This window comes from Penicillium citrinum (assembly GCF_028827155.1).
Source record: "Penicillium citrinum strain IBT 23319 chromosome Unknown utg000007l:1.0-2040159.0:1.0-2041076.0, whole genome shotgun sequence".
Classification (NCBI taxonomy): Eukaryota; Fungi; Ascomycota; class Eurotiomycetes; order Eurotiales; family Aspergillaceae; genus Penicillium; species Penicillium citrinum.
The window spans coordinates 745896-771875 of NW_026622692.1; the positions used below are offsets into that span (position 1 = coordinate 745896).

A 25980-nucleotide genomic window follows, 5' to 3' on the forward strand; every position below is an offset into this window, starting at 1 on the left:
CTATCATTCTTTCTGCCGTTCTTTCCACGTCTCTTTTCTACCACTTTCGAACCTTCGAAATGTTAGTAAAAACGAGAGGCGGTAGGTCAAAGCGGTCAGCTGGTCGTATCAAACTTATGCCACTCCACTGTACAGGTGTATCCCAAAATACAAGATTTACTTCGCATAAAGATAAGTCATCATCAGCCATTATGATTATTCCAATACTGTATGATACTCTTTGTTGTATTCCAAGAGACATAAAATATCTAGAATTCAAACATATCCATCCTTTACACCAACTAGACAGAGCAAAGGCAATGCATACAAAGTAACTAACACGGTACCAGAATCGTTACGTAATTAAACATCTCTCCGTGAAGCTCTTCATCCGCCGACACAACAACTCCCACACTCCCATACAATATAAATATTCATAATGTCGTCTGATACAGAAACATGGGAGGAACTCCAAAACAAAATCCTCTCAGACGCCCCAGTCGATTCCAAAATCAACCATGAAGCCTCATTAAAATACTGGAACAGTCTTCCCAGTACAGCCAGCACGATGCTTGGCATGCTAGGCGATTACCCATGGTATACAGGCAAAGATCTCCAAGGATCGCGAGATTTCCTCTCCAAAGTCCGGCGCCAATTACCCGACATTCCACGTGGGAAATTGAAACTTGCGGTGGACTGTGGTGCTGGCGTGGGACGGGTTACGGAGGGCTTTTTAAGTCACGCGTGTGAGGTTGTTGACGCGGTGGAGCCGATTAAGAAATTCGCGCAGGTCATGCAAGATCACCAGTTGAAACGGGATGGGGTAATTGGTGATATTTATACTGTGGGATTAGAGAATTGGGTTCCCGAGAAGAAGTATGATTTGATTTGGGCTCAGTGGTGTGTTGGTCATCTTACCGATGCGCAATTAACTGATACTCTTCTACGATGTCGTGAGGCATTAACTGAAACTGGGATTGTGGGCTTGAAGGAGAATATTTCTCTCAATGATGATGACGAGTATGATGATGAGGATAGTGCTGTTACTCGAGCCGATGTCAAGTTTAGGCAGATCTTTGCCGCTGCCAATATGGTTGTGATCAAGTCAGAGATCCAGACTGGATACCCCGAGGAGATGAATTTGTTGCCTGTCATGTCGTATGCGTTGCGTCCAAGTGACTAGATGCAGACCCCAAACATTTCATGTCTGAGTTTTGATTCTTCTGCTTTGGCAATGCCTTCGATGGGTAGTCGAATGGTCAAAATACATACTTCGGACATTACGCATCCCTACCTATGACGACCCATCGAGCACTAAGGTGGACCTTAGTGCTAGTACTTGCGTCGAAAATTGACAAAGGGAATTGGCCAGCATTATTCTTGCATGTGTTTGCTCATATCTTGACTCGATTTTTTGAAAGGATCTGCATAATCTATCTATCCGATCCAAAAGCACACTCGTAACAAATGACGGGCCCAAGACCTCGACCGGGTTATAAAATTGCATAGAATAGGCCAATAAAAGGAACAAAAGCAGAAAAAGTAGGCATGGGCAGCATTCAAAGTAGACTGACAAGTGCAGGAGGCCCCAAGGCGAAGAAAGAAAACAAAGGAGTAAAAACAATGCAAATAGCCCGGCCATTCTTCTCTGAAGGTATCTCTTTGCTAACTCATCATATCAACATGCAGGGGAAGACCTAGGATGATCGGCTAATTTAGGTTGAAGCCGATTCATCCATCACACAAGGTTGCCCCAAATAAGGACAAATGGTCACAAATCACATCATTCAACGATGGTGAACATCCATGCCGCGCTGCAGCGAAGATTCCAGATCGTTCAATTGCCCGCCGCCAGCGGCTGCCTCCTGAGGCTTGGGCTCCTCGGTCTTCCAGCCACCCTGCTGGTTGTCAGGAATGGGAACATTAGTTTGCTGAGCCATCTGTTGTTGCTGAGCAGCGTGGGCCTGGGATTGCTGGCGGACGACAGCGCGGAAGCGAACAACTTCATCGAGAATCATCTTGCGCATCTCCTGGACGTCATCGACAATCTCGAAATGGAAGTCAAAGGTGGATGGGCAGTTCGGCTCATCGGAGGCATCGTGCCAGATGTGCAGGTATGGGTGCTCCAGCGCCTCTTCGACAGAGATACGAGATGACGGGTCGAAAGCGAGCATGCGGTCGAGCAGATCCAAAGCATCAGGATTAGCATTGGGAAAGAGGCGATTGAAAGGAATCTTAGGCATAAATGGCAGATTCCGCACATATTCTTGGGCGCGAGGCGATCCAATGCGAGACAAGGTTTCCTCGTTGGGGGTACCCAGGTAGTGCAGGATCTGGTTCAACTGGTCAACATAGTCACGGCCTTTGAAGAATGGACGACCGCCTAGAAGCTCGGCAAGAATACAACCAACAGACCAGACATCAACTAGATAGAAGTAAAAAGTAATAAAGTTAGCCTTTACGGGTCTTCCTTTCTCCACTCCTCGCGCTAAGCAAATACATACTGGCCTTGGTATAGCTCTGGAAACTCAACATGATCTCCGGTGCACGGTACCATCTTGTTGCGACGTACTCGGTCATGTAACCGGCGTTCTCCTCCGGGTCGATCGAGAAGCCACGGGCAAGACCGAAGTCACAAATCTTCAACTCACAGTCGGCATTGACGAGCAAGTTTCCAGGTTTCAAATCACGATGCAACACATTGGCGGAATGAATATATTTGAGACCACAAAGAATTTGGTAAATGAAAGATTGGAAGTGCGCATCGGTCAAAGGTTGTCCGGAGCGAATGATAGCCGCAAGGTCACACTCCATCAATTCTGTATAGATTCGTCAGAGATTATTCTTCCATTCCATATCGAGACCAAGTCTTATCGTGGGGATCATTACCCTCATATAGATATGTTTCATTGAAGTTATCCGGTCGGGGGATGTCCATATCATACAGACATGTGATCTAAAATAGAAAAGGGCCGGGTCAGCGAGGCGCAACGGGAAAGCTGGAGGGGATGCAAGGTGGGTGGAAGTACGTTACGATGGCCGCGGAAGTGCTGGAGCAGCTTAATTTCTCTCAGAGCACGCTTTGCGAGAATCTTCTTGCTGAAAACATTGGTGACTTTCTTGACGGCGACGCCCTCGCCTGTTTGAGTGTTGGTCGCAGCGCTAATGAGAAACACAGAGAGGTTAGCAAGGCACGCGAGCGTGGAGCATAACAACACGAAAGAATATGGAGAACCTACCAAACGATACCGTAGGCACCTTGACCTAGCTCCTTGGTGACATTGTAATTCTCGTTGACGATGAAGTCCTGGTTAAAGACCTTGAAGACCTTGCGACCTTGTAGCTCAGCCATGGCGGCGGGGGTTTTGTCACAGGTGGTGGGGGAGGAGAGGAGAAAAAAAGAGAAGAAAAGAAAGATTGCGAAATAAAGCGAGAGAAGATGAAGATGGAAAGAAATGAGTTGTTGAGAAATTAAAATGAATTGGAAAAAGGGGGAGGAGAAGAAGAAGAAGAAGAAAGAGAGAAGAGAAAAGGGACTCGAAAGATCGAAAGGTGGAAGAGCCCCGCAGTCCCCGCGCCACGTCTTTTTCTTCTTTTTCTTTCAGCTGGTCAAATGTCAACTCAGTCAGAGTGATATACTAATGTACTATTATAAAAGGTGTATGTCTTTATTGAGAATATCGCCGCTAAAGTGATAGGATGACTATTTCAAGAACAAAGAGAATGCTGGGTGATTGTCGAGAATCATTCGATCCTCGAGTGGAGCCGCGGGTTGTTTTGACGCCTTTTTATGATCCTCGATCCAGCCCTACGATATCCATGGATCGTCTTATTTATTGCCCAAATGCGTTTCAGATATTCAAGGAATAGTTAGAAGGGACTGTGAACTGTCAGGGGAGTATGATGGCAATGTTCAAGGTAGTTTCAGGTCTCAGAAGCCACTCCATCTGGAGGTGGGCAGTGCAAATATACTCCCAATCCGGGTAGTACTTCTGATATCTTACACTCAAACGATTACTTATAGACTTACAACTCAAATTAGAGAGAGAGAAAAAAAGAATGGCTTTGAATCATCCGCACATACTTCATTTCACTTTTCGTAAACCTTTAAAATTGACATAGTTCGGTCCCTTAGAGGGCGTTTTTCAACCGACGCTCCTTGCGGAGAGCGCGCAGTTTCTGGCGGATCTCATCCACGGGAATCATAACACCCTTATTTTGTGTAGTAGGGTCGTCTCTGTCACGAAGGTTCACGCTACGGCTGTCCCTCTCTTGGGCACCCACAACGAAGATGAAGTTGTATTGGCTGAGTTGACCGGTTCGGATCTTCTTCTGCAAGGTGTTGCCGCTAACGTCAATATCAACGTTCAACTTGTCACCCTGGAAGAGCTTTTGGAGCTCATACACGTAGTCGTTGAGTGCAGGGACGATGGGGACGATGAGGATTTGACGCGGGCTGAGCCAGAATGGCCACTTGCCGCCAAAGTGCTCGGTCAGGATACCCAGGAATCGCTCGAAGCTACCAATGATAGCTCGGTGAATGACAACAGGGCGGGCACGACCAGCAGGAAGCTCATCAGGGTTGGCCTCGCCCTCGGCCTTCTTCTCTTCAGCGGAATGGGTCTTCTCGTTGGTCATATACTCGAGCTTGAAGTTGATTGGTGCCTGGTAGTCCAACTGGATGGTAGCACACTGGAACTCTCGTTGAAGGGCATCGGCAATAGTGATATCGATCTTGGGGCCGTAGAAGGCCCCATCACCCTCGTTGATGGACCAGTTATCACCCATAAACTTGGTCAGAGCCTTCTTCAGCTGCTCCTCGGCGTAATCCCAGGTGCTGATTTGACCCATGTACTTCTCGGGCCGGGTAGACAGCTTCAGCTTGAAGCTAAAACCGAACAGACCATAGATAGATTGCAGGAAATCGAAGAGACCCTCAACTTCAGACATGATTTGGTCGGAAGTACAGAAAATGTGAGTGTCGTCTTGTTGGAATTTGCGAACACGAGTCAGTCCGCTCAAGGCGCCAGAGGCCTCGTTACGGTGCAAAACTCCAAAGTCGGCAATACGCATAGGCAATTCGCGGTAACTACGCTCACGGTGACCGAACAAGATGAAGTGACCGGGGCAGTTCATGGGCTTGAGACCCCACTCCCGCTTTTCAACGTTCAGCTTGAACATGTCTTCCGAATAGTGGTTCCAGTGACCAGATTGCTTCCACAAGCTGACATCATACATGTTAGGGGTCTGGACCTCCTGGTAGCCGCGCTTGCGGTACTCCGAGCGCAGAAGTGTCTGAAGAGCATTGAAAATTCGAACACCGGCGGGGAGGAGGAAAGGACATCCAGGCGCGACCTCGTCAAAGAAGAAAAGCTCCTGCTCCTTACCCAGTTTCAGATGGTTACGCTTCTCTGCTTCGGCACTAATCGTGATTGTCAGTGTTTAATCAGTATACCGATTACGGTGGGAGACGAACAGGAAGTCGAGGTGTTGCTTCATCAGCGCCTTGTCGGGGAAGGCAACGCCGCGAATTCTTTGTAAGGAGTCGTTGGACTGGTCACCGAGGAAGTATGCAGACGAGTTCTGCATAATCTTAAACGCCTTTATTTTTCCTGGTCTATCGTTTAGTATAGTTGATTCAGGGTACGCATATTTTTGACAATTGTCGATTCATACCGGTGTTTTGGATGTGAGGACCACGGCAAAGATCGACCAGGGTACCGTTACGGTACACAGTGCTCTTCTCGCCAGTAACCAGTTTGTCGATATAGTGCAATTTGTACTTGCTGTACCAGAACATCTTCTTCAAGTTCTCCTTTGAGACCTCCAGGCGGTCGAAGCTCTGCTTCTCCTTGATGATACCAGAGATCTTCTTGTCGAGCGGCTTGTAGTCGGTTTCGCGAACAACACGTCTAATGATTGCAATCAGTTAGCCATTGAGGAAGCTTATGGCAGATGGCATCTTTGCACATACCCGCCAGGAATAGCCATGTCGTAAAAGAAACCTTGTGCCGTTGGAGGACCGTGAGACAGCAGACATCCATATTCACACTCGCAAGAGGTTCCTAGCACGTGGGCACTCGAGTGCCAGTAACTGTTGAGAATAAGTCAAAGAACATAGGCCCAGCGAGGGTGATTGTGTATACTGACACTTCTCGGCCTTCTGGGTCAGAGAAAGGCACCAGAACAACGGCGGAATCGGCCTCAAGAGGACGGTTCAAATCCCACAGCTCTCCATTGACCTTGGAAATAACAACATTGGCAGCCACAGCTTTGTCGACATCGCGCAAGAAAGAGCCGGGAGTAGTTTCGAAGGCTTTGGCGGGGACGGAGGTGGGGTTGCCGTCGCCAATATCGAGGGTGACCTTGATCTCGGGGTGAGGACGGTTCTTGGTCTCTTCAAGGTGTTGTTGCCAGAGCTCTTCGAAGAGCTTGTTACGCTCGATCAACCAGTCGGGGAGGGGTTCGCTAGGAGGGGCTTGCTTTTTGGCGTCTTGCGGCGGGGCAGCGTTGGCAGCATTGGCCTCAGCCTCGGCGGCAGGGCGGACGGGGAGGTCCTTGGAAGCTTCAGTGGCCATATTTAAATCCTCCGTACGCTGTACTAGAGAAATTGACCGTTGAAAAGGAGAGGGTGAAACCCAGACTTGACTTCTATCAGGTACGCCCAACTCGCAAAATAATCTGACTCACTTGTGAGGGGCGGGCGGTGAGGCACGTGACTTGAAACTGCCCTTACAAGCGATGTACCCGGGACCTTCGTATGCATACGAAGTTTCCACCACCCGAAAAACTTCTTCGTCCAACCCCCAAACCCGCAACAGCTCAATATGTCTTTCCGTGGGCGTGGCTCGGCCACCGGTGCGAACCGGGGTGGCTTTGGTAACCGTGGTGGTGAGCAATTCTTTCATGTCGCTGGCGAAATGGTCGGACGGAGTAGCTAATGAAATTTTTTTTTTGGTCCAGGTCGCGGAGGCTTCCAACAGTCTTTCGGTCCCCCCGCGCAAGTTCTCGGTAATCTTGATCCGATCTATACGAATTGCACGACCATTATACTGATTTTATGTTAGAGATGGGAACTGTCATGCACTCCTGTGAGGGTGAGATGGTCTGCGAGTCGATCAACCCGAAGATCCCCTACTTCAACGCCCCGATCTACCTCGAGAACAAGGTACGCCGACATATTCCCCGGATATCACTATCTCTTACTTTTTATCGCACGGAATTGGAGCTAACAAGTTCCCACAATAGACCCAGATCGGTAAGGTTGACGAGGTCCTCGGTCCCATCAACCAGGTGTACTTCACCATCAAGCCCCAGGAGGGCATTGTCGCAACCTCCTTCAAGCCTGGTGACAAGGTCTTCATCGGCGGTGACAAGCTCCTCCCTCTGGAGAAGTACGTTCATCTCTCGTCTTCTATTTCTTCATATGATAGTTGGCAGCAAGAAAGCTAACTGTTCACACTAGGTTCCTCCCCAAGCCCAAGCCCCCTCCCGGTGCTGCTAAGCCCAAGCGCGCCGGTGGTGCCGGTCGCGGCGGTGCTGCCCGTGGCCGTGGTGGTGCTCGCGGTGGTTTCGGTGGTCGCGGTGGCCGTGGCGGCGCTGGTGGTTTCTCCCGTGGCGGTGGCCGCGGTGGTGGTTTCGGTGGCCGCGGCGGCGCTGGTGGTCGCGGTGGTTTCTCTCGCGGTGGTGGCCGCGGTGGTCCTCGCGGTGGTGGTGGCTTCCGTGGTCGGTGAAGATACTCTTGACCGAGTGTATTGTCTTCTTACGGCGTTTGGGGGATCTGGGAGCTTTTGCAGGAATATTTCCTTTACTTCTTGTGCATCCTGACACAACTGTGGTTTCTTTGCTGCAGGGACTGTAGAATATATCCAGTCACAAAAAGACGATCTGATTGCTCTTGTTACAAATTTATTTGATGGTTATAACTTTGCTAGTGTCCACCACCATGAATGTGTTTCCGATTGTAGTTCTAATTTCTGTATTGTGTAGAAGACTGTCTCAATGCCAAGCTATATATCTGTGGCTTGGCAGTGTGCGGACACCGCCACATCGCCACACCGTCGCACATCGGGAATGACGTTGACCGCTCTGCGAAACTGCTTGTCCGTCAACACTCGCCAGCAGGATTAATTGCCCATTCTTCTTCCCGCAGTCCCCCTCTTCTACCCCCTTTGGCTCACATAGTCGCCCTCCGACCTCTTTACCTGAGTATGTCCCGCAGAACTTCGACCATGGCGTCGAATAGCTCCAACAGTGTCCCGCAGTCCAACGACGGAGGTCAGTTTCCAACCACCTTTCGACCCCACGGAGACATGTGAAACTGATATCGCGCAGGCCAAGAGAAACAGAAAATGCTTCTTTCCTCAGACCATGGTCATTTTAGCTTGGTGAAGTAAGTCCCCGGAGATCATTCCCGACGTTTGGCTTTCTAGGCTGCCACTAATCTTTCTACCAGGGCTCTCCATCTCGCCGATTTGGTGACTGAACTCAATGGTAGGTTCTTCCTCAAGCTTGATACGATATTTGAAAGAATTTATATGCTAATGTTTACCTTCTCCAGGGTTCTGCGGAGGCAAGTTCTGAAATTGCACAAACTCCACAATCGTCCACTAACCGTTGGGAATAGTCATGTCCGTCTTCTCTTCTATGCGCTACTGTCTCGGTGATGCCTCGGATTATGGTGCCTTGTGGGCTGCTCTCGCTTTCATGCCATTTGGTTTGTTCTTCGACTTCATGGACGGAAAAATTGCCCGTTGGCGCAAGAAGTCTTCGCTGATGGGCCAGGAGCTTGACTCACTCGCTGACCTGGTAGGCCAAATTCTCTTCTTTTATCCTGGCTGCATTATTCGCTGATTGATCATTGCTCACCCTGATCAGGTCTCCTTCGGTCTCGCTCCCGCTGCCGCCGCGTTCGCGCTCGGTATTCGCACACCTCTCGATCACGTTCTCCTGACTTTCTTTGTCCTCTGTGGTCTGACCCGTTTGGCCCGTTTTAACGTAACTGTTGCTGTTCTCCCGAAGGATAAGAGCGGAAAATCCAAATACTTCGAGGGTACCCCTATTCCGACTACGCTGGGTATTGTCGGTCTCATGGCCTACTGGGTCAACCAGAGTTGGACTCACGAGAAAATTCCGTTTGGTCTAGTTGCTGAGGGCACCATTTTCGAATTCCACCCGGTCGCTCTGATGTTCGTTCTTCACGGCTGCTTGATGGTCAGCAAGACGATACACATTCCTAAGCCTTAAGCTTAAATTGAAGGGGAAGAATGTCTGATCAGGTGATTCATTTGGGAGAAATTGCCTGAAGATTGTCTCCTCATTTGGACAATTCGGCATGAAAATAAACGAGAGCAACGCCGTTGTTTATAAGCAAGCCTTGACACGATCTCAATATACTTAATTGTGGACGATTCCAGGTTTAGTTGAATAGATCAGACAAGCCCAAAATGACCAGAGGGTTGTCGATTCTCTGCTCAATTGCTCAACATAGAGTAAATGTCTTCACCTTCAACAATGTGAAAAATGCCGGAGATAGTAGAGTCAGAAATAATGTGAATATTTTCATTACAACTCAAGGAAATAGGTATATGCGCGCGTAATGCTAGCAGCTGTTACTACCAGCTAGTAACTCCCAAGGTCTACCAGGGTCATGAAATGGACCTTTGAAGAGAGTACACACCGGACGGAACGGCCAACAACTGGTGAGATATACTTATTACTATCTAGTAGAATCATATAGACACTCGTGCAAGAAGCATTCACCTGGGCAGCTTGAAATGTTGACATTGGTGGAGTTGAAGGAAATACTAGACTGTAAAAATTGATACATGATATAACTAGTTAGTATATCGTGATCAAAGACAAAGCTCCCGGTCTATTGTAGTGAATGCTATGGAGTAACTACTAGTTGGCTAGACGAACTGTTGTGAACTGTTCGTCACTATATTCACTGATGTTAACTAGTAATATCTAACTGGAAAGTCCAAAGACCATATTACGATCAGCCTACAAGTCTAGCCTCGAAGTTGTTGCGTACTACTAGCCAACTATTGCCAGTAATCACTATCAGCATAGGTGTACTATTGTACATATGTACGGAGTAGTCTATATCTACATAGTATATGCTCAAATTGTCCAGACAAAGAAAAAGGCAAAGACCGACGTTACATCAGGCAGAAATTTGAAACACTAGCGAGTCATTCTTCAACGATTGATGACTTGGCTAATTTCAGCGAGTGGAGTGAGTTCGAGCTGTCAATCTGTTAGTTGCAGAGTATCCCCGGGAAATCTCTTCTAGACCCCTTGACTTCCATGTATTCGGCTAATTCAACTGTTCAAAAATGTCTCTGCACATCTGCTCCAGATGTGTATGTACACAACCACTTCGACTTGCTCTGTGTATGTCGTGTAGGTATCTGACTTATTCATGATGTTCATGCAAGCGAAGGCGTTTTACCTTTCACGTTCAAGTTCTAGACCACCGATCACTACTAGACCAGGTTGAGAGAGTCCACCGTCCACAGTCGAGAACCAAAAGCAGCACAAACAGGAAAAAAAAAAAGGATAACATGTGCAGTGATAATGTATGTAAGTATGGAGTCACTTATTCGGTAATGCCTACAGAAAATGTAGTTTTCACCAGGCTGCCCAGCCCGGTGAAAACAATGCAGGTGCATTGTCCAAATTGATTCTGTCGGCGCAAGGGGCTAGATGCACCCAAGTGTTCGTCAAGTAGGAAGTGGGGGGGGGGGGGTTTAACCGGTCTACTAGCAAACGCCACGACTCCATAAAATCATCGAGGTGGTGAGTCAAGTTGCCCTAATCGGATAGGTCTGGACAGGGCCTCGCGGAATTTTGCTCGAATTTGAGATGAACGGTTTGTCAATGTGGTGGGGATATGTTCATACATATATTACACCTGGAGTGGGTATGCAAAGTATAGTACTATTTATGCTCTATATCTTGCGCGAAATGCTGAGTTTGCAATGGACAAGTTTGTAATCCATTGCAGAAATATACATCATGTTCACTTCGTATACGTGGTATATGAGCTTGAATTGTACAGTCCTCGAAGAGATCATGTTGTAGTATATTGAGAGACATAGGAAACTTTGAGAACCGGGCTATTACTAATATAGTACCAATGGCTCTTGGTATCTTGTCTCACAGCCTTGATATATGATATGTTCGAGGTATATCGCACCTGTGTGATGGGCATCAACTCATTCAATTGTCTTAGTGGGCATTGATTAATGGTTACTAGGTAGTAACCTGTCTTATATCTCAGAACATGGACCAGCATACGACGACGAAGATAACTACATATATGGTAAATGTGTAGTCGACTACTCATGACCACAAATATATCGTGTACATAGCTCACATGTTGCGAATACCCAACCGAAATTTGATAATCAATATTATGACTACGTGAATACCTAACCAGAATTAACTATTAATACTACATGTATTACAATCACAGACTGTCCGAAATAATGACAGATCTTCAAATGATTGATGTTTGGGGCTAAATTGCATGTTGACGCAGCGTGGATGGTGGATTTGAGGAGATTTTTCGTCACGTCGAATGAATGGACGAACAAGTGTGGGCTCTGTTGATAGTTGCCCATCCGAGAACGCTGTACATCCACTATGACGAGGATAATACCCATATGAACAGAATGTAGTGGGCGGTGTATATTGATCTGTACGCAGTACTATGCGTGTATATATAGTCAGTCAGAGCTTTGGATAATTTATGTATACGTATGTGCTTTCCAGGACTTCATGTTATAAGAAATGGAATAGCGGATCGACCGGATGTCAACAATGAAGTGGATGTACTACTGTATGTAAGTAACAAATACTCGTACAGAACTATCCATGGGTGTCTGGTCCACCGCCGGGAGTGTCCGTTGGTGAATCCGTGGTTATAACCCGTGCAGAAAAAGGGGTTACACACAGTTGAAATTCCAATGAGATACAGATTGATCTCTACAGTATGTATGTATATATTTAAAAGGCGGTTTCATACTCTCGCCGGGTATGCGAGCGAGACTAGAGAAACTACTGTAGGCTTAATCCCTAGCGCTGGCGGCCAGTCGCGGAGGTACCATGTATGGGCTCCATCGGGGGCTGTACATAGTACAGACTGGTCGAAAGAAGGAAGAAAAATACTATATTCCAACGATTACGAGCATCCAATGTCGCCCGGACACGCCACTTGAGCCAAGGGATAATAAGATGAGTAATGCCTCCGTATACTCCCGTATACAACCTCCGTACGGAGTACATAGACTGTACTCCGTATGTACATACTCTATTGAGTTCATTGTGCCCTAGTATTTCCCTATTTCGTGTCGGCTAGGGCACAAGAGGGTGTTTCATGTGGCAACTGCTGATCGCATGAAGAAAGCTCTGAATATACATAGTACATTGTATTCCGTACGCGCCACGATTACAATTTCCACAGTGTACTCCGTAGCCCACCACCGGTCCTTGGGAGGGGGACCACAAGGGGCGCGCAGGGCCCCAAAGTGGCTCCAGTCATGCCGTGTCTGCGTCGAAAGGAGGAAGGGATCGTTTGTGGGGCAAGTGTTGTACCTGATTAGTCATGAGGGTACTACAATCTAATTGGTTGGAGAATCAGGTGATTTACCGCCAGGAACAGCACACAAACAAACTGCAGAGTGTACTTGTATTTACAGGTAGATTAGTATGGGGCACCAAGTACCCATCTTCTGGGGAACAGACCCCTAATTTTGTATGTATTGTACAGAAAACATACTCAATTACACTATTTCCCCCCCCAATTACCCCGTAGTAATTGAGTCTTCTTCGTCACTCCATTACACACTCTCCTGTCGATTTGTACTATTACACTTCCCCCCCCCTTTCGTTCCGAAAGACTCCCCTTCATCCACCATCTTCACACCTTTTCGACGTTCATTACTTCCTACTCGAGGGACGCTCCATTCACTATTTCAAGTTGCAAACTCGACTGCGGCTTTCGCCCAACTCGTCCATCTAATTCCCGCCTTTGTCGCTTTTGCTCACAACAAAGCCCGATTTAGGGGGGTCCCGCTGTGAAACCCTCTCCCTCGCTCACTCCATCTCGTTTCATTGGGGACTCGTGGAACTCCCCCATTTCACTCGCTTATTCATATCTCGTCCCTCCTTTCTCTTGAAGCAAAACAAAAACAACATCAACATCAACCTCCTCGTCCGACGATTACCCCCCAGGAGTCCCTCTGTCCCGACGAGGCCCTGGCTGATTCGAACGCGACTGTGCTCGAGGTCTCCGTACCGAGTCGAGTGTAGGATATTTCCTGCAGTGTCGACCTAGGTTGCTTTTGCTTCCTCTTTTGATATTTTTTGTTTGATATTCCTATATATCTTTTACATAGTGAAGTTTTTAAAGGGTTACGCGGGTCGTTCCTGGTTCTTCATTTACATCCGCTTCGACTGTGTCTGAAGCGGTACTACTTTCCACCACTTTTTCTTTCACGACCGAGCGTTCCACCGCGTTGTACCCCTTCGAAAGTCGCCTTTCTCTGTCACGATGCGGTTTACCACAGAAACTGTTTTGAGCCTTCTGCTCGTTGTTGGCTCAGTCTCGGCCAAATCCTTCCATCATATGGCCATTCACCGACGGTCCGGTGGGAGCTTTGTTGGTTGCTTCAGTAGTAAAGGAAGTCTTGGTGATTCCACATCATACACTTTTCAGAGTACTGGATGGTGCTCGGATCATTGCTCTGGAAAGAGCAAATCAGTGTACGCCATGACGGGCGGATCAGACTGCTTGTGTGGTGATTCAACACCTCCTTCCTCGGACAAAGTCAGCAACAGCAAGTGTGATACTGACTGCCAGGGGTTCCCTGATGACAAGTGTATGTTGATGATGAAGCCCCTAACGAGTACCAATTATCTGTTACTGATTCAAATCAACCCCTAGGCGGTGGTGATGGATTTTATTCCGTATATAGCTTTAGCGACAGCGATTCTTCGTCTTCTTCGAGCAGCACCACCACCACTGGTGACTCTTCGGCGACTAAGACCCAAGCGGCAGCCGAGTCTGTCTCAACGCAGCCTGGTGGGCATACTGTGATTGTGACTGCTGCCGCCAAGAGCACTAGCACGGGTGACGATAACTCCAAGGGTGGCGGTACTAACACCGCCGCAATCGCTGCGGGTGTGGTAGTAGGTGTTGTTGGCGTGGCCGCTTTGGCAGGTGGCGGCTTTTTCTTTTACCGATCTCGCAAGCAAAAGGCTGAGGGCGGTGCTGGAACCAGCTTTTCTCGTGACACTCACCAACAGATGTCGGATTCGCGCTTCGACGGATCTTACATGGCTCAACGCCGCCAAAGCAATGGCAGTATTGATGATGACCATGACTTCTCGCGCCGAATCTTGCAGGTCACAAACCCTGATCACCGTTAAGCGTTAAGCCACATTCATACGACCAACCTCCCCTCAACTCCTTCACACCTTCTCGCCCGTTGCATCGCGCGTGTTTTAACGCCCCTCTTCTCCCATCCGATATCCTACCACTTGAGAGATCTTTATTTTTTTTATTTCCTTGCTTCCCTTATCATATTTTCCTCGGGTTATTTTTTAGCGGAGTCATGATATCCGAAAGACATACGGCTCGACCCGATTCGGTGTCCATACTTGGTGAATTTAGTTTTGAATTTGTTTCTTATTCTGATCGTGCCTCTCATGGATGATGTGAATTTTTCACGGCGCTCTGTCTGCGCCCAGTGCTCTGCGTGAATGTAACGTCAACCCGTGAGTCCGACTTAAATAAAAGATCCCTCCACAAAATCCAGCCATTCACCCAAACCATGAGATATCGTCCTCTGGACCCAGGAGAATGGTGGGATCTCTAGTTTCCGAAAAGGCGTTATTTATCAATTTTCTTGGTTCTACCCACGCTCTCACTCGAGCAGATTGTCCTTCTCCTACGATTTCCTTTTCTCCATTCCTTTTCAACCTCCCATTCACTCGGTTTGAGCAATATCAAGTTTACTCGGCCATTCTGTTCTTTCTAGGCGTCTTGGAATGGCGCTGCTGAGAGGAAAGATGAATAAGTTTGTACTTAATGCGAATGGATATGCACATCAATTCATACATTGTAAATCAGCTTGAACGTCCATCCGTGCTTCCACTAGGTGTAAGCTAATCTCCGACGAACGATTGAGTGATCTAACATCTTAGCAAACCCATGCTGCGCACCGGCGTTTCGCTTCAAAATGGAGTTCAGGATCCTCGGTAGGATGTATGCTCAATGCCGAGCTTCAAGTTTCGTTCCGATATCGATTGTCTTTTATGGGGGTAAGTAGTATACAGTCAAGTAAGTCTTTCCCTCAATTATTGGAGGTGTGATGACTTTCAATAGAGACTGGTTGCTGAAGCTAGCTTTTATATCAACATCTTAGTATCATATAACCACTGCGGGTTTATAACGTCTGGCTGGTCTTCAATCAGACATTTGGGGTCCACATTCAATTCAGCTAAAGTCATCTCGGGACTCTGATCAAACCATCGAAGGTGATCATTACGCTTAGAATATTACATCGAGAGCTTTAGTTACTTGGACATTTGTACCTCCGATACGTGCGGAGTTGAGATCGCGCAGTCATCTTATAGTGCACTTTTACACGCAAACTTCACACCGATCAGTTGCCCTTCACCTCCAGCGAACTGTTTAGTCCAAACATATGCCATAAACGTCTCTATAACTCCGTTCCAACTTGGGATAACCCCGTGTGATAACCCCGTGTGGAGATTCGGTCTCTATTCCACCGAATTACGCTTGATGGGCCATGGCGCGGGAGTCAGTGCGTTCATTCTGGCCATCATACTCATATTTCTATCAGCATACACTAGTACTAGCAAGCTCAAAGCTAAGTGGTTAAGCCTTTCGGAGGTAAGGCCAATTTCTATCTAACTGCAACCTCCAAGTTACAGCAATGTAACAATCCCCTGCCGATCTTCATCGCAGAGAAATACAAATATACCCCATTGGCCGCGCTAATACACATCACTCAACTTCAATTGAGCATAGTAGTAACTGCTGTACCGATATTCTACCAACCAGCCTCACTATGGTCCGCATTTCCCATCTTCTGCTGGCCTTGGCAGCGGTTTCCAATGCTGCCCCTTCATCGTCATCTCGGCAAACGTGCAGACAGGTTCAGTATAACTTTCACAGGGGCACGAACAAACATGATCCTCGAGCCGAAGATATAAAGCAGGCCTATGCGCGCGAGTGGCATGAATATTTCAAATTTGCATTTCCAAATGACGAGCTACTGCCCCTGTCCCACAATTATACCAATGACCTCTTTGGATGGGGCGCCAGTGTCGTCGACGGAATCGATACTGCTATCATCATGGGACTCACGGATATTGTGGAGCAACAGCTCAAGCATATTGCGTCTGTCGACTTTGCGTAAGTGGAAGATGAGATATTTATCCTGCTCAGCTATGACAAATTTGACTAACATCCGTACAGGAAGTCTACTGATATTGTTAACTTTTTCGATGTCAACATCCGTTATCTCGGAGGGTACTTATTTCATGTTGCTTTCTTAGAATCGTACCAGGTACTAAGCCTATATCTATAGTCTCCTGAGTGCATATGACTTGATCAAGAGCGGTCACTTTCCTAATCCTTATGACGATGACCTTGTTGAAGCGTTACTTTCGCAGGCTAAATCCTTAGCTACTGCTATCAGCCCAGTCTTTGATACAGCTACCGGCCTCCCTGCTTCAACTATGAACTTTTCGACTGGTGAAATTATGAAGAGCACGATGACTGTCAATGGGACCAAGTACAACAGTACTAATACTGCACAGGCTGGTACTATGATTCTAGAGTACTATCGACTCTCTGATCTGACCGGAGATGAATCATTCCGTCAACATGTACGATTGAACCTTTCGTTGTTGCGTTCATAATCCTAGATACTGACCCTGAGAAACATAGGCTCGGAAAGCCGAGAATTATTTGATAAACCCTAAGCCTTCTCCAGCCTTCCCAGGATTGATAGGGACCGAGCTGGATACCGAGACAGGCAAGTTGATTACCCTTGATGGTGGTTGGCAAGCTGGTGTCGACAGCTTTATCGAGGTAAGTAGTAGCGAATAATAGCTCGGTATCGACTGACAATTCCAAGTATCTTATCAAAACCTACATCTACGATCCCGCGGACGATATGGTGGAGCAGCTGCTAGATTTCTGGCTTTTGACCGTTGAATCTAGCAAGAAGAACATTGCACTCAGCCCATATCATCATCCTGAACTCACTTTCCTATCGCAGCTGGACCAAAATGGCACCATCATGTCGTCGATGGATGATTATGTGAGTTGGTAGCTCCCCAGGCGAAACCAATGACTAAAACTGAGACTTTCAAAGGCTTGCTTTGCAGGTGGAAACCTCCTGCTCGGTGGAGCGTACCTTGACCGGCCAGATATCTTGGAGCTAGGCGTCAAAGTGACTGACAGCTGCCACTGGCTGTATAACACGACTGTCACTGGCCTTGGACCATCAAGTGAGCCTACTTCTTGCCAAACTGTCCAAAACTTTCCCCTGGAGTTAAGCTAATACTTCGCAGCAATTGCATGGTACAACGAGCACAACGAAGCCTACGACAACTCTTACAATACGAACTCTACTACCCGCTCCTACGCTGCTAAGTACGGATACTTCATTGAAGACCCATCATACCGCTCATACCCAGAACCAATCGAGAGCTTTTGGTATGCATACCGCATCACAGGCGATACAAGGTGGCAGGATTATAACTGGGAAATTTTCCAAGCATTAAACACCACTCGATCGAAGTCGGTTCCTTACGCTGAGATCAGTGATGTCAATGCCCCTTTTGGCGGCGAGCTGGTCAATTATGTGTCTAGGTATGTTTATTTAAGATTATGTGAGTCAGGTTCTGGTAGCTAACTTGGGGAATTGTGTAGCTTTTACTTTGCTGAGGTCCTCAAGTACCTCTATTTGACCTTCGCGGAGCCGGATGTTGTTAGTCTGGATGACTTTGTGTTTAATACTGAGTGCCATCCTTTCCTCAAGAAGACGCCATGCAAAGGTTATAATACCTAGTGACTATGATGCTTTTACCGTTAGTCAGGGGGTGTTCCAGGGGCAGAGACGTAGTACTTGTATACTATACAAGTAGTAGTACTACTGACTATTATTTAGATACATATATGGTACTATGAATCCAGAACTTCATACTGTATACTGGTCGTAGTATACGACTTCAATAATTACTCAATTCTGGGTTGTGCGCAGTATGAGGACACATAACTATCAATTTTGATAGATGAACCGAGATTTATGTGAATTCTATTACGGTTTTTGATACAGGTGAAGAGTCCCTTTGAGTCTTTCCCGGGAATAATGAAACCTAAACTAAAGAAAGGCCACCTTGAATAAATGTGAAATCTCTCAGTGATGGGATAGAAATCATTACCAGTATTACTATGTTTACTTCTTGTCATCCATTGAATCCTCTTCGGTGCCTACAACTACTAGTATACTACTTAGTAGGTACTAACCCAATATGTTACTAGAAGTAACCAACCAAAGGTATAACTTGAAATCCATAGTTGGCCACCTGAACAACCGAGCCCGACCTGACTATCCAGCTTGAATCCCCCCATTCACTACTTCACCGCTGGGGTACACAATGAACCCCGAAAAATGAAGGCTCTTCGTCCCCTCATTTGCATGACATCAGGCATCAAGACCGGAGACGTTCACCAGTCCGCTCCGGGGATTTACCGATATAAAAAAGCCTCTGAGATCATCCAAGACCAAAGAGAAACCAACAAGTACTAGCCTAGCGCGAAGAGCTCCAACTATGATCGTCCTTCAAGCCAACGGCGGTTACATACCGCCGAGGGTATGCGGGATTCACGACTAGCATGCAGAAAAAAATATCAGAAAAAAATATTATTAAAACCACGTCGCGCCGATACCACAGGCGATGATCGTTTGTCGAAAGCGGCTAGAGGTGCGCGACTCGGGGAAGGTCAGATAAATTATTGAATTTGGTCTTTCCAGGCGCCCTACTAGTACTAACAGTACTCCGAGGCATACAGCTAGGCACTACAGAGTACATAATTGCCACATCAGTAGTTCATATGATAGGACTCGACAAATTACCTCCCAAATATAGAACCAAAAAGCCAATTCTCGATCAAGAGATTCGGATTTCGGAGACGGAGACAGTTATTTCCATATATACCCTTGCTCAAAGTATATATGTTGACTCGGTGTTTTCGGGGCTTATATCGGGTTTAGGTATTTAGGTATTAGTAGGCCGCGTTTGCGTTGTCAGGTTGACAAATCCAAATATCTCTGTAGAAAAAAAAAAAAGACAAACATCCAGTGTAGCACGACTGATCAATACACGGTGTATGTACAGTAGCTGCAACGCTACTGCATACCGCTTAAAGATACGTACCTAAATTCTCCCACTGGGCTGTGAGACGTACTTGTCTCCACGAATGGTCTTCGCTCCTCGAACCAACAGCGCTAACGGCGATGACTTGGACGCGCAGACCCAACACCAAGGATGTGATGTCATTGCGCAGACAGCCAGTGCTTGCTGGAGGAGCATGGCGTCAAGGGCTTGAGCTAGATCTCCCTTTCTTGCATTTGTCTGGTGCATTTTAATGCAGCTAAGGCATTGATTGGGATGGGTGGCAGTGTTTGATTCGTCTGCTTGAGGGAGTTGTTGGTTTTGCTGGTCATGCAACGCAATCGGAGCTCGAGTCTCGAAACAATATAGACGAATATGGAGATGAGGATGTTGATGGTTAATATTGTTAATTAGGGAGATATAGCCTATTTCAAATAATGAAATAAGTACACTTAGAGGTACATCTTATTCAATTTCTCCAATTCCGGTTAAACCAGCTAGTAACGTATTCAAGTTGACATTGATAATTCACCAAATGGACCTGAGTATATGTGCATACCTGGTATAAAATATAGGTATATTTTGATTTGACTCGTAGACACCACTGCGTATTTCACAAGGTGTGAAATCTTTGCCTCCATCGCTACGTCAGGATATAGCTACGATGTATGTGTAGACCGCCAAGTTTTAATCCTGGTCTCTTACGCACACACTACGAAGTCCAATTTCCGGCAATTAAACCACCCATATACTCCAATCCATGAGTGATGTCCGTCTAAACCATGATTTATGGATTGACTAGATTACCGTTTGAAGATCTTCAACTGGCACGCGATCCTGGCATGTAGATGGGGATAGAGGAAGCTGTCCGCTGTTTACGTCGAGGTTCTCCGACTCCATAAATCGCAAAACACACGCTTTTTCGAGGTTCGCAATTCCCATCACAGGACCATGGAACCAAAATCAATGTCTCACGCATGAAATTCTCGCAGGATTTGCAGGATCTTCGCTCCAGAATATCATCCGCATTGATGGATGAATCTCGGTCCCGACAGATTCTTCGAACCATGGTTGTCGAGGTGAACGTGGAGCTTTGTGGATACAAAACCCTAATCTCCTTTTATTTGATTTTGCCTTTCTTTGTCTTCCAGGAACCCTCGTCCATATAACTGCTACTAGTGTGGATCGGCACCTTTGTGGTTCATCTGATAGGCAGACCGTTTTGAATGATGAACGCCAAACCTACCATGTTGAGGGTGGCTGGTGCCGCTTCGATGAGAGAACAGACTTTGCAATCTATCTTGGGAACAGATTGGATTTCAAATAGGTACAGTACCCGAACTCCGAACTCCATTCTTTGTACTGTACGGAGCCAGCTTGACAATGTCGATCAAGTGGAAGTCAGAGATTGAAATGCACGCAAATAGTGGTCCATCATCCCGATCATTAAGCTGAGATTGACCGGTTTGATATCGGGGAATTCGTTGGCCGACCGTGTGAAGACCCGCCAACCAGAGGGAAGAACAAGCGAATTGAAGCGAGAAGTGCGTAAATCTGACTCTATAGTACTTTCAGGAATCAGCCCTGTCTGGAAATAGTAATTTCCAAATTACTGAATTTCCCGATGCCCCGACGGCACATAATTTCTCCCGTATGTACTACCCAACCTTGGAAAAACTTACTAGTATTACACTGAGTACATATCTACTCCGCACGGGAGATCCAGTGACCAGTCTTTACTGCGCGGTATATATGGCGATGCATGTCAGTATCGCGTCAGAATCAAAGCTGAAACACTAGTAGGATCAACAGGTAGCTGATTCGGGGGTATAGTATGATGGCCGATCGGCGATCAGGTTCTTCGTGCGGTCTCTAGCATGAATGCAGGTTTACGACGGTATACCCTTTGCCATTTTAGGTAAAGGAATGCTCTGAAGGCGAGTTAGTGCCAAATGGGAGATTGAGGAGGGGACGATATAAATAAACCTTCCTCCATTGATCAACATGCTCGAGGCACAGTCCACGTGTGGTGTACTCCGTAAGCAATGCTGAAACCACGTTACAGACCAGTCGCATCGCAGCTATCTACCAACAGTTACCATGACGAGCTTAGTTCGCAGGATTCGTGCAGATGATGGCTGAAGTACTGCAGTAGTGTGGACAGGGATTCTCTACACTAAATTAGTACATTACCACCCTTCCTCCTTAAGTTCTACGACTAAATAGTTACTAGAATTAGTATACTGGCATACTGCTTATAGTTAAGTATAAGCTTGAGCTGAGATACATAGCCCAGATCAACCCCTACTAGCCCACCATCCAGCTGGTAAGACTTGAGAGAGCCGTTTCATACAATGGCATTACTTATCTCTTTACAAGTGCGGATCCTGTAGACTGGGATTTACGTGCTAAGGATGGTCTGTTCCACAACTAGCTCCCATTCCCGATCCTTCGGCCATGTGGACAAGCAGGGATGCGGATCCTGCCGAGCCAACGGCGCAACTTTTAGGGAAATACTATGTAAGTGAGAAAAGACCTGGACCGCCCGCAAAAAGGCGCAAAAGCATACTCCGTGCTGTAGCTGTATGGAGTACCTCGCAAGTTGATGGGTTGAAACATGCTCGGCCATCGGGTAAATCGTCTTCATTCCCGAAATGAGCTGAAAAACAAGATGAAGCAGGAACAATACAATCATTTGCTACTCCCCTCCCTTTCTAACGCTGCATGTCATTTCCATTCAAGATGGTCTGGCTGGCCCCTCTTTATGATATTGTTCATCCCCCTGACTCCGTGCATAAGTCCCTAACTAGTAAACCCGTTGGGATGGTTGCACAAATCCTTAGGAGATACCGGCAAACCCGGCAAACCTCTCGAAGAAGCGAATAATCACTCGAAAAAAAAAAGAAAAGAAAAAGCCACATGTAAAGTGTCTCCCCAAAGCCAGGCGGTGCATACATATCTATTCGGATATGCAGAAGCTCGAAGACCCAACAGTTGACCGTTATTCTCATTGGTTCACCTCTCCCAAGCTCGTATGTGACAGTGACTTGTTTTATTACCCCTGAGGCATGTTAAGGATAATCTTCAGGCGGGACATAAGTATGCCTTGCGTTGGTCACTTCTCTGATCAACATCTGCAGCCTTTGAAACATTTGGCCTCTTATCATTCCGATGAGAAGCCCTATACGACATGTGACTGGATACCTCGCCAGACTCAGGTGCGTATAGTGCTTACGTTACTTCCCTATAAGGCATGGGGCACGTACGTACTACCCGTGTATGTACATACGAGCCGAAGATTACAGGTACATGTAGGCTATACTCCACTAGGCAACCTGTACATATCAACGCCGTGTTGGTGGTTAACTGTTTAAACTCTGCCAGATTTGGCGCGGAATTTAGAGCGGGAGTCCCATTCTTGCTTGGCGTTGGTCCTAAGAAAGTTCGACGTGGCGTACGGAGTACATGGAGTACATAGTAGTAGTAGTAGTAGTAGTAGTAGTAGTAGTAGTAGTAGTAGTAGTAGTAGTAGTAGTAGTAGTAGCTTCGTCTAACGGTCGATGGAGGTCGATAGATCACTATATAGAAGACGGAGTACGGAGTACAGAGTTCAAAGATCCACAGGCACTGATGATGTTTAATCTGGGGTGTTTCCGTTCTCCATAACTATATTCTTCATAGAGGCCATTTCCCAGTTATTAATGGCAGTAGAAGCAATGCCTTCCACTAGTAGTCAGGCTGTGTTGTTCTATATATTCTTCAAGCTCTGTCCTCTTATTGGCGCTACGTACTGAGGCGTTACGGGTTGCCACGGTCTGATCTGTGCTGATATTGGGGATTGTTGGCCACAGGCAGTTGTGGTACAATACAGCTATGTAAGGATATACTCCGTGCCGATTCCCCGAAAAGAAAGTATAGCTTCAACTATAACTATAGAGTGCCCAAAATTAGTACAATGTACATGGAACACGATCTTCGAGACAGACGCCAGTTCAGTCGGAACTGATTACTATTTTGGAGAACCAGTCGATACCAGTCGGTATGCCTTGGGATCAATAATAATTTGTGCTACGAAATGATGGCAGTGACTATTAACCCCGGTCGCGAAAATGTATGCTGTCAACATACCTCGTACCTTTTGTCCAATCATACAAAACTGGGGTTTTAACAGAGCATCACTGATCCATAGACAGTCATTGGCCCCGCCATGCAGATCGATCTCTTTTCCGGGGGCGATGCTTGGCCTTCGTAAATGCACGGGTCGGTCTTCTACCCACATTCGACAAACCCTGGTACTGTACATCAGACTGTATGTATGTTGCTTCTTCAAGTCTCATGCATTCGATGAAAGGTATCTGAAAAAAAATCATACTGCGCTGTACAAAGTGGTCCCACTCTGTAATGTAATGACTTGACTTTCGTCGGCCCAAGCCAAAGGCAACCAAGGGATAACCTCATTTACCGCTGGATGACCCACACTTCGCGCCACTAACCAAATTGGGATAATGTGCGACTACAGGTATGTCACAAGCCCAAGTGGATGAGGCTGACAGTTCTTCGAATGTTTTTGGGACTGTTAGTTAACCCTTGTGAATACCTGGTTCAAACGAATAATGTGTAATTTTCTATTTCAGAACTATTAGGAGGACCGTGATGATTGTGGATGAAGTAAAATCTTTTTGAGCTAGTAGTACTCCGTACAATATAGCAAGTTTGGTCCTGTTTAATGCCCGACCTGCAATTAAAGTTGCGAAGGATTAAAGGTTATACCGCTGAGCCCATGAGATGGCTGTGTTGGGATCCTGGCGCATAGAGGTTCAAACAGATGCATAGGATATTCAACAAGTTCAATTGGAAGTTACAGATGGGCGTATTTCAGATGCGGTCTAACGCTCTACTAGTACTATGTACTATGTAGACACAAAAATACCCAACTCAAGTATATATATCTATGTTTCTTAAAGAGGCCAGGTAGTACCTACTACCTGGCCTCTTTTAGGTACAAAATGATACAAAGCTCATTTATCAGCAAACTGAAGCTGTAGGATGTGCATAATGTACTATCTCTCCCAGACTAAGTACCGCCTAATTCTTAATAACTAATACAACATGAGGATTGTTGTTGGTCTTTCACCTCGTGTCAGTGATTTGTCAAGACCTGACTTGAAGTGGAGGAGGGCAAAAATGCAGATCCTCCATCTGAGGTAAGACGGGAGCAGCCTTTCCCGTCGCTCACCCGGCTGCATAATCGTGAAGATTATGGGACAACGGAAAATCCACGGAGTTACAAACAGTGAATATTCACTTGGGGTTGAAGGTTGGCAGTGTAAGCTCGTAAGGTGGAACCAAGAGGTACACAGACCTTCCTATCTGGCACTGCACCCTTTTGCTCTCCTTGGAAAGAGATCCACCCAGCATTGGACTAAAGAGCAACTCGCAACTAGTAATTCTGCGCTAAATTCCGCCCGGGTTCACCGATCGGCCGGGGGTGGGCGCGTCGAACTGTCGAGACCGCTGGAACAAGTCACCCAGAGCCTCCCAAGTGGAGTGCCGGGGGGGGCTGTCCATTGAGGCTATGATTCGTTGGAGCGGGTTTTGTCCGGGGATTGCTGTCGCCCGAAGTTGACCCCGTCAGGTGTTGAGAGTTGAACTCTATCCGACTATCCCCGGTTCTTCTCCGTAGTCCGACTTTGGTTGTCTGCTTTCATCCTGGGTGCTCCCGACATGTTGGAACCGACTGGACTAGTACTTGGATAATCTGAGAATCAAGGAAGAAAAGGGGGGGAGAACTTGAATGAACCAGGGGTTCCAGACCTGTACGAGTCATTCTTCAAACTCGAGAAGAGTACGTGATACAATGAGACTGCTATACCTATCATCATCATCCATGATTATAGCTATACTATAACTATAATCATCTATTGTACATACAGTAGTTACTCCGGAGTATATGCATAGTTTTTTATCGCACTTCTACCCTGATTCGGACATAGTGCCAAGACTTTGCATACCCGATAACACTGCTGGATGTAGTTAGTATCGCTTTTAACATACTTTCTATTATTTATTATTTTTTTTTTCAAACTGTCTTTTTGAATTTCCCGTTTTCACTTTGGTTTTTAAATTTCAAGGGTTAAAGTGACGGTAGGGCGACCCTCACGGCCCCGCGATCGTCGTCTAAAAAAAGAACCAACAACAAACCCGATACTCTGACTCGTTCGTTCGTCAACCTGCACAACAGCCATCTGCAGTCGAGGAATCAATGACATTCACTCCATCTTCAGGTCCATCAGGCCATGGGGAAGAATTCATGCATACTTGCTGCAGCATACGCCATGCTCGTTTCCCCCCCCCCATTCCCCACTGCGCAATATTATCTCCAATCGCAGTGGTTTCCCGGGCAATTACAATATTACTCACCGTACTAGACCTACACTGAGTACAGCAGAGAGTATGTACGATGATAGTGAAGTACTCCATACCATTAATGGACCAGTTGGGATGGAGAATAGACGAGTCTATCGATCGGCGCTATGTTGTGTACAGTATGGCGAA

At 46.7% G+C, this 25980-nt stretch overlaps 8 protein-coding genes across 8 annotated transcripts; 5 read left to right on the top strand and 3 right to left on the bottom strand.

The window, feature by feature from the left end:
• Nucleotides 1-418: 418 nt before the first annotated feature.
• N7469_007946 (Alpha N-terminal protein methyltransferase 1) lies at nucleotides 419-1162 on the top strand (the record flags this gene model as incomplete). Its single annotated transcript, XM_056646864.1, has 1 exon — nucleotides 419-1162. One exon carries the CDS (start codon nucleotides 419-421, stop codon nucleotides 1160-1162), a length of 744 nt encoding a protein of 247 aa, XP_056498415.1.
• A 604-nt stretch (nucleotides 1163-1766) lies between these two features.
• On the bottom strand, nucleotides 1767-3331 carry mpkA (mitogen-activated serine/threonine-protein kinase SLT2; the record flags this gene model as incomplete). The annotated part of the gene is made up of 5 exons (XM_056646865.1): nucleotides 1767-2404; nucleotides 2484-2798; nucleotides 2869-2935; nucleotides 3009-3141; nucleotides 3219-3331. 5 exons carry the CDS (start codon nucleotides 3329-3331, stop codon nucleotides 1767-1769), a joined length of 1266 nt encoding a protein of 421 aa, XP_056498416.1.
• A 779-nt stretch (nucleotides 3332-4110) lies between these two features.
• N7469_007948 (threonine--tRNA ligase THS1) lies at nucleotides 4111-6557 on the bottom strand (the record flags this gene model as incomplete). Its single annotated transcript, XM_056646866.1, has 5 exons — nucleotides 4111-5401; nucleotides 5456-5591; nucleotides 5656-5891; nucleotides 5954-6073; nucleotides 6130-6557. The coding sequence occupies 5 exons, from the start codon at nucleotides 6555-6557 to the stop codon at nucleotides 4111-4113; spliced, it is 2211 nt and encodes a 736-aa protein (XP_056498417.1).
• Nucleotides 6558-6806: 249 nt separating this feature from the next.
• On the top strand, nucleotides 6807-7712 carry N7469_007949 (H/ACA ribonucleoprotein complex subunit GAR1/NAF1; the record flags this gene model as incomplete). The annotated part of the gene is made up of 5 exons (XM_056646867.1): nucleotides 6807-6870; nucleotides 6943-6990; nucleotides 7047-7147; nucleotides 7228-7373; nucleotides 7445-7712. 5 exons carry the CDS (start codon nucleotides 6807-6809, stop codon nucleotides 7710-7712), a joined length of 627 nt encoding a protein of 208 aa, XP_056498418.1.
• A 477-nt stretch (nucleotides 7713-8189) lies between these two features.
• On the top strand, nucleotides 8190-9225 carry N7469_007950 (CDP-diacylglycerol-serine O-phosphatidyltransferase; the record flags this gene model as incomplete). Its single annotated transcript, XM_056646868.1, has 5 exons — nucleotides 8190-8256; nucleotides 8314-8371; nucleotides 8435-8472; nucleotides 8606-8787; nucleotides 8857-9225. The coding sequence occupies 5 exons, from the start codon at nucleotides 8190-8192 to the stop codon at nucleotides 9223-9225; spliced, it is 714 nt and encodes a 237-aa protein (XP_056498419.1).
• Nucleotides 9226-13540: 4315 nt separating this feature from the next.
• On the top strand, nucleotides 13541-14418 carry N7469_007951 (WSC domain-containing protein; the record flags this gene model as incomplete). Its single annotated transcript, XM_056646869.1, has 2 exons — nucleotides 13541-13868; nucleotides 13934-14418. The coding sequence occupies 2 exons, from the start codon at nucleotides 13541-13543 to the stop codon at nucleotides 14416-14418; spliced, it is 813 nt and encodes a 270-aa protein (XP_056498420.1).
• Nucleotides 14419-16193: 1775 nt separating this feature from the next.
• On the top strand, nucleotides 16194-18098 carry N7469_007952 (glycoside hydrolase family 47 protein; the record flags this gene model as incomplete). The annotated part of the gene is made up of 8 exons (XM_056646870.1): nucleotides 16194-16432; nucleotides 16496-16549; nucleotides 16608-16908; nucleotides 16970-17113; nucleotides 17160-17345; nucleotides 17400-17535; nucleotides 17599-17899; nucleotides 17960-18098. Coding segments are annotated over 8 exons (1500 nt in total), but the record flags the coding sequence as incomplete, so codon positions are not given.
• A 1217-nt stretch (nucleotides 18099-19315) lies between these two features.
• N7469_007953 (uncharacterized protein) lies at nucleotides 19316-19674 on the bottom strand (the record flags this gene model as incomplete). Its single annotated transcript, XM_056646871.1, has 2 exons — nucleotides 19316-19361; nucleotides 19499-19674. The coding sequence occupies 2 exons, from the start codon at nucleotides 19672-19674 to the stop codon at nucleotides 19316-19318; spliced, it is 222 nt and encodes a 73-aa protein (XP_056498422.1).
• Between the last annotated feature and the right edge of the window lie 6306 nt (nucleotides 19675-25980).